Source organism: Triticum urartu, chromosome 1A (genome assembly GCF_056163025.1).
Source record: "Triticum urartu cultivar PI428250 chromosome 1A, HENAU_Tu73, whole genome shotgun sequence".
NCBI classification, from domain to species: Eukaryota; Viridiplantae; Streptophyta; class Magnoliopsida; order Poales; family Poaceae; genus Triticum; species Triticum urartu.
The window spans coordinates 463,084,872-463,091,909 of record NC_141873.1 but is presented as its reverse complement, the minus strand read 5'-3'; the positions used below and the strand labels follow the sequence as shown (position 1 = coordinate 463,091,909).

The window sequence follows — 7,038 nt, the reverse complement described above, 5'->3', positions numbered from 1 at the left end:
TTCTTGCCGATAACCAAATGGAACCAAACTTGCAAGGCTCGCCGGCCCCACTGTTCAGAGGAATAATGGACTGGGCGGCATCTTATTCATTCAGTCCAAAGACACTGTATGTGTGTCGACCAGATCGGCACTACCGGTGTAAAGTGCAAACTGAATCTTAAACTAACGGCCACTTGCCATGCTTGACCAATAATGTGATGTGTCCCCTTCACTGGCTCCCACACAATCATGGTTAATGCAGAATCGTAATGATAATTCTTTTGGCTAATTCTCGAGCCATTCGCTTTTGTATAAACAACGGCCGGCATGCCTTGGTGTGGCCGTGTGGGGACAGTCAAGCGAAAGGCCTTCAGCAATGCAACGAGAAATTTAGGGTTTCCGATTGTTGTGAAATCGAATGTTTTCATACAGAATTATTTGAACATTTACCTATAGATTAGTGTTTGACCATCTGACTCTTCAGCCTCTCTTACATAAAACTAACTTTCCTTTTATGATGGCTCGTCACCTCTACCCACCCCACTTCTACCACACCGGAGAAAATCAGGTGCACCCAACTTCCACCACACCGGAGAATATCATGTGCTCCCACAATTAGGTGCTCCGATGGTCTCATTTTTTCATAAATATAATTATTTCAATGTTTCAAAATTTTGCGAAAAGCTATGAATGTTTGCAGACAGGTGTCTACAACATGTAAGAAGTTCAAATCAAAATCCAAAATGCAAGTATTAGTTCACGATGCATCTAATTGTATTGATTTCTTATTGTGAATATTGATATTTTTTTCTTATAAAGTTGACCAAATTTTGCTAAGTTTGATTTCAGACAAAATTTATATGCAGACTAACTAACTACGCTCCTAAGTTGAAACAAAAATTACTCATTGCTAATATGGCAACCGGTGTACCATAACCGGCCTAGTAGTTTATGGTGAAGAAAAAGTCCGTCGAGACACATAGTAAAAGTTGAATCTACTCTAAAGCTCTTATCGAGACAAACACATCATTAAAGACAAATCACAAGTTGGATTAGTGGTTTTGGTGACAAATTGCTTTCAGTTATTATATTCAGCATGTATGAGGTCACCAAATTTGTTCCCATGCCGACAAATGCATTTTTGTCTATATGCACGTGTTTTCCCCATCTCATTAGATAAAATGTCTTTGTAATAGAGGATAAATATTTTACACGTAATTATTGTGATTTACTTGCCATTTTTATTGCCAATGCGGTTACATATAAAAATCGGATTGTATATGCCAACTGAATCAAAACTTATTAGGAAATCAATAAAACATTAGTTTTTTGATTGAGCAGTATTTTATTTAGTAAACTGTTAAAAGATGGGGCAGTTGAGGCAATTTTCAAGAAAAAAATGCTGAAAAATCGACAAAACTAAAAACAGAGGCGGGGTTAGGAGGGTAAAAGCCGCGACAGAAATTTATGAATGTTGTTGAAGTAGGAGAGAATTTATGTTAGGCTGCAAAGGGAGTTCAAATCCGTAAAGATCCTGAGACCAGGCTCGTAGCACCGCGTGCTGGTTCCTGGTTGCAATAAAGTTTTTATAGAGATTGTAATATGAACTACATACGAAGCAAAATGAGTGGATCTACGCTCTAAACTACGTCTATATACATCCGTATGTAGGCCATATTTTAAAATATCTAAAAAGACTTATATAGTATTTAGGAACAGAGGGAGTATTAACGTACTGTAATCCTACTGTTTTGAAATAAAACTTCCTTTACCCGTAAAAAAGAAGTTTATGTAGTGTTCAAACAGATGAGCCAGATGCCTGGATTAGCAGAAGCATTTACACTCACTAATCCACAGTTCACGCCACGTCAAACAAAGCGGCGAAGTCGCAGCCACCACCTCCTCCTCTTGGCTTCCGGCCACCTTCCGGCCGAACCAGCCAGACACCTCCCACGTCCCCATCGGTCCGACGCACCCGACCCCGCAGAGGCCCCACCCGTCATACTCCGCGCCCATATCCTCGCGCAAACTTATAAATTATTCCGTACACGCAAGGCTTGGCGCAGGGAGCCGCCCCATTTTACTCCAACCACTCTCTCTCCCCCGCTATCTGCTCGAGCGTTTCCCCTCTCTCGCTCTCCTCCCAACGTAAGCCGACCCCGACCCCGACCCCTGTTCCACCCTCCCCCGCACACCAGCTGCTCGCCGAAATGCCGGCGCGGGGGCTCCTCCGCGCCCTCCCGCTCCTCCTGGCGCTGCTGCTCGCCGGCCCTCCGTACGGCGCGGCCGCGGGCAACGGGACGTGCCCGCTGGACCTGACCTACGTGCCCACCTTCCCGTGGGACCCCGCCCCGTGCGCGGGGGCCGCGCCCAACATGACGGCCTGCTGCCAGACGCTGCTCTCCGTGCTCGCCATCGGCCTCGCCGGCCGGCTCCGCTCCACGGGCCAGTTCCGCGTCCCGTCCGCGGCGGCCTCCGCCGCCTGCATCGCCGACTTCGCCGACGCGGTCGCCGCGGCGCCGGCCTCGCTCCCGGGCGCCTCGCTCGTGCACTCCTGCTTCCCGTCGCCCGACGAGTTCGCCGTCTCCCCGTCCTTCTGCGCCGGCGTCACCACCGCCGCCGAGTACCGGGCCGTCGTCGGGAACGCCTCCGTCGCGGGCCTGGACGCCGCCTGCGGCCCCGACCTCTCGTCCTTGCCCATCTGCGACCGCTGCCAGACCGCCGGCATCGTCGCCACCTCCCCCCTCATCGCCGCCAGCGCCAACGCCACGGCCGAGTCGCAGCAGAACTGCTTCTACCTCACCGTCATGTACGCCGCCGGCATCTCCAGCGCCGAGGGACCCACCTCCCCCACCGCCGCCCATTGCATCCTCGGCCTCGGCCTGTCCACCCCTCCCTCCCAGCGCTCCAAGTCCAACAACGCAGCCATCTACGCCACCACCATCCCAATCGCCTTCATCCTCGCCCTGTCGGCCCTCGCATTCTTTGTCTGGAGAAAGACAAGGCACGCCAAGAAGAAGAAGAGGAACCACACCATCCCTGAGGAGGGGTCGGAGGACCGGCGTCCGCACCTAAGGCCCAACACCGGCTCAATACTCTTCGACATCGCCGAGCTGTCCAAGGGGACGGACAACTTCGCGGACCGAAACCTCATCGGCCGCGGTGGGTTCGGAGTTGTCTACCGCGGCGTGCTCGCGGATGGGTCTGTGGTTGCTGTCAAGAAGATGCTCAACCCAGAAATGGACGGCGGTGACGAGGAGTTCACCAACGAGGTGGAGATCATCAGCCACCTCCGGCACCGGAACCTGGTGCCGCTGCGTGGCTGTTGCATTGTCGACGACGACATAGAGGAAGGGAAGCAGATGTTCCTGGTGTACGACTTCATGCCCAATGGATCGCTCGAGGAGTTCATCTTCCAGGACAGAGTAGGAAGCAGCAAGCGGGCGGCATTGACATGGGCACAACGCCGGAACATAATAATGGATGTGGCAAAGGGGCTGGAATATCTGCATTATGGTGTCAAGCCTGCGATCTATCACAGGGACATCAAGGCGACCAACATATTGCTCGACAATGAGATGCGGGCACGCGTGGCGGACTTCGGGCTAGCCAGGAGGAGCCGAGAAGGGCAGTCTCACCTCACGACGCGGGTTGCCGGCACACATGGCTACCTGGCGCCGGAGTACGCGCTCTATGGACAATTGACAGAGAAGAGCGACGTCTATAGCTTCGGCGTTCTGGTGCTTGAGATATTGAGCGGGCGGCATGTGCTTGACATGACGGCTTCGAATGGGCCAGTGCTGATCACCGACTGGGCGTGGACGCTCATCAAGGCTGGCCAGTCAAGGGAGGTGCTCGACGATGCACTGTCGACGTGCGAGAGCCCAAGAGGTGATGCCATCGAAAGGTTTGTTCTTGTTGGAATCCTGTGCGCTCATGTGATGGTCGCGCTCCGACCGACCATCACAGAGGCGGTGAAGATGCTTGAGGGGGACATGGACATACCAGAGATACCAGATCGGCCGCTGCCATTTGGGCACAACTTTTTGATGTTCAGCGAAGCTGGGAGCAACTTCAGCGCTTCCCCGGCTATCAGCGGCCCTTTAATGGATAATGGGGACATGCTTAGGTGATGTAATTCTTGTGTTTGTTCTGGTCAACTGAAGTTCAGAGTTGTGTGTCATTACCTCTTGATTGTATTGACTTTCTGAATGAGGCATTCAAATGCCCAAAATGGCATTCACATCAAACTTTGTTACTTTGGCACCTTGGCCATCATCACTAACATTCAAGCCACACTGTAACCAGGATAGGCAGCAATTATACAAGCATCTTGACAGGGACAGGAACTGTCTTAGTTAAAGTTATGTGCTGGGAACCAACTAGCGCTGTTAAGTTCATCAAGCCAGACATGAAAAGGAAGATACATTTTTAAGGTTGCACAAGGAAATTGAAGCTGGCAGTTGTGGCCTGCAGGTAGAGGAGCTTCAGTTGACACAGGCCGTGGCAGGATTCGGTGGCCTACTTGTCTTCCTGCAAGTTGGGGTGGCTGGGCTGCAGCCGGAAGGTGAACGGCATCTGGGAAGTGAAATCCCTACCCTGATGGTACCCGAGCTCCATCTCCCTCATGCCGCTGCTCAGGTCGTCCTGCTGGTGCTGGAAACAAGAGGAGAACTTCAGCGATTTCTCAGCTTTTGGGTTACTTATCAGTAAAGCAGAAAGTGCGGTTACCATTCACTGAAATTTTAACCTATGCAGTGAATTATGTTATTACAGTTTCAGTTATTCAATTGGACTGGGTAGAGGTGATTCGGTTTGCAGGGTATGAAGACAGGCATGCTGTTTTGAAAAATAATGCAGCAAGGAACTATTGTAGTGGCGAGTTATTTGGTTGCTGAGTAGATGACTCTGATCAGCCACATTAAGTACTGATCAGTGGTCTAACTGCATTAGGAACACTTTACTGAAACCAAGATAATGCCCTTGGAGGATATGATTATGCTCCATTTCACTAGTTGGCAAAAGATGATGCATGTCTGCAGTTCCGCAGGGTGATTAATTCTAGACTGAAGAAAGCAAGGAAGTGCTCAAGAATTACCATCCTCAGAGCCAGCAGCTTGTGCTCTTCCTCCAGCATCTTCTCCTGCGGTAAATCACAAAGGAGGAGCATGATCAGAATTTTCTTTGCCAATAAAAAGCAGATCTTTGCAAATTCTTCTTCAAGAAACTCCCATGGTGTACAGAAGGAAATGCAAAGAGCAGTGGTAAATTTAGGGCCCATACATTCCTCCTGTGCATCTTCCAGTGGTCCATCTGCAACAAGGAGACGGCACCAACATCAGAGACAGACAACAATATTCCACAAAACAAAGATGAAACACTTGCAAGCTCTGAATTTTGTACACCCAGCATGCATTACCATCTTGTCCCTGAGGTTGGTCTGGCCGTTCGTGAGAGCTTCCTCGATGGCGATCAGTTCCTTGGGCTGCAGGGAGTTCACATCCTCGCCTTTCATATGCCTGCACCGTCAATCAGCTGCCGCAATGAGTCATACTCATACAAACATTGAAGAGCCGCAGGTAGAATTGGAAAGAGAGAAAAAATCAAAGCTGGATGGAACAACACTTGCCTGAGCTCGATCTGCATGTTGTCGTTCTCCTTCTTCACCCTGTCGATCTCTGCGCTGATGCTCTGAAAAACAAAACATCTCCAGGGCTTTCAGACTCTGAACATGTTTATTGGATGTGTGCTGAAAGAAACCGCTGAGGTAGATCAGGCAAGAACCTTGTGCTTCTCGTCCCACAGGATCTTGCCGGAGTTGGTCTGGTACTTCTCCAAGATCCTCGGTAGCCTGACAGACAGCAAAGGCAAAGTTAGCAGCTTCGTGACCGGCTTAAAAAGAAGAAGAAGAAGAAGAAGAAGAAGAAGAAGAAGAAGAAGAAGAAGAAGAAGAAGAAACAGAGCCCTTGGCTAGAAGCACAATAAAGGGTGAGAGAGGGAGGAAGGGGAGAACAAGTTACGTGGTCTTGGGCGTCCAGAAGTCGTAGAGCTTGCCGGCGCTGGAGAAGATGACGACGCCGACCTCGGCGTCGCAGAGCACGCCGATCTCGCGGGCCTTCTTCACCAGCCCGGCCCGGCGCTTGGCGAAGGTCACCTGGCGGTTGGACGAGTTCTCGATCCTCTTGATCTCGATCTTGCCGCGCCCCATCCCAACAAGCTCCTCGCTCGCCGAGAAGAAAGAAAGAGGACCCAGGAGCACCCAAGACCCGGAAGACTCCTCCTCCCTTGTCTCTGTGGAGTGTGGACGGCTGGGAGCGGCAGCGGCCTGTGGTGGTGGCGATCTTTATGGGCGGGCGTGAATGCCATGGCCGGGGGGAGGTTGGGGGGAGTAAAGGAGGGTGGCTGCCATGGAGGGAATGGAGGTGAGGGGACTTTCGGCTCGCCCCAGGGTCGGATGGCCGGAAATGGAAACTGCTCGCGTGCTCTGCTTCGGTTCGTTGCGGTTGGATTTTAGCTGACCCTGGCTCGCTCGCTTGCGTTGGAGGGAAGGGGGCTCCCGTTTGATCGGCGGACACTTCACGCGCTCTCCCATGTCTCTCTCTCTTTCCCTCCTCTTTTTTCCCTTTCATTTCATCCCTTTCCCCTTTATTTTTGCGGGGAGCGTCCTCTCTTCCTTTATTATGGTTCATTCATAGATTCCCTTTTTACCCTTCTCTTTGGCAGTAATTTTTTTCTTGGATTATGTACTTTTTTTAGTGGATTATATACTTTTCAAAAGTAGAGCTAACAACCTAAATCATTATAATTTAATTTCCATTCAGAAATTGCTTACCACATATACCGTGGTCCTAGGCAGTAATCTTGTGGGAGCAGTGATACAGGTCCGACGATTTTTAAGACGATGCTTGTATGATGATGGAATGAAATTGCTACTTGAACAAGGATCATTTTACAGGAAATTAGTATGATGGAATAAAATCGATTGCCGGCTGGGCCATTCCGGACAGCTTTCCGCCCATGCAGATGTCGGCGGTCGACGTGTGTGACTTGCCGCAGCTC

General features: G+C 50.6%; 2 protein-coding genes across 4 annotated transcripts; one reads left to right on the top strand and one right to left on the bottom strand.

Annotated features, from left to right (window-relative positions):
* The first annotated feature begins 2,043 nt into the window (after window positions 1–2,043).
* Window positions 2,044–4,165, top strand: LOC125527524 (putative receptor-like protein kinase At1g11050). The gene has a single exon (XM_048692033.2). The coding sequence runs from the start codon at window positions 2,190–2,192 to the stop codon at window positions 4,110–4,112; it is 1,923 nt and encodes a 640-aa protein (XP_048547990.1). The 5' UTR covers window positions 2,044–2,189; the 3' UTR covers window positions 4,113–4,165.
* A 48-nt stretch (window positions 4,166–4,213) lies between these two features.
* On the bottom strand, window positions 4,214–6,805 carry LOC125527525 (MADS-box transcription factor 4). 3 transcript variants are annotated; one of them, XM_087525550.1, is made up of 8 exons: window positions 6,000–6,345; window positions 5,764–5,830; window positions 5,609–5,670; window positions 5,399–5,498; window positions 5,263–5,292; window positions 5,078–5,122; window positions 4,937–5,015; window positions 4,214–4,635 (listed from the first exon to the last, which is right to left on the bottom strand). In XM_087525550.1, exons 1-8 carry the CDS (start codon window positions 6,185–6,187, stop codon window positions 4,574–4,576), a joined length of 633 nt encoding a protein of 210 aa, XP_087381676.1. In that variant the 5' UTR covers window positions 6,188–6,345; the 3' UTR covers window positions 4,214–4,573. The 3 variants fall into 3 exon arrangements, with proteins under 3 accessions (XP_087381676.1, XP_048547991.1, XP_087381671.1); XM_048692034.2 differs by lacking the exon at window positions 4,937–5,015; XM_087525545.1 differs by lacking the exon at window positions 4,937–5,015 and having other exon boundaries at window positions 5,078–5,292; window positions 6,000–6,805.
* Between the last annotated feature and the right edge of the window lie 233 nt (window positions 6,806–7,038).

Excerpts from the sequence above, each read along its gene's own strand:
- LOC125527524 (XM_048692033.2), top strand. The coding sequence starts at position 2,190 with ATGCCGGCGCGGGGGCTCCTCCGCGCCCTCCCGCTCCTCCTGGCGCTG.
- LOC125527525 (XM_087525545.1), bottom strand. The coding sequence starts at position 6,668 with ATGAACCATAATAAAGGAAGAGAGGACGCTCCCCGCAAAAATAAAGGG. Across the intron at positions 5,831-5,999 it reads TTCTGGACGCCCAAGACCAC|GCTACCGAGGATCTTGGAGA; the intron begins GTAACTTGTTCT and ends GCTGTCTGTCAG. Across the intron at positions 5,293-5,398 it reads CCAACCTCAGGGACAAGATG|ATGGACCACTGGAAGATGCA; the intron begins GTAATGCATGCT and ends TCCTTGTTGCAG.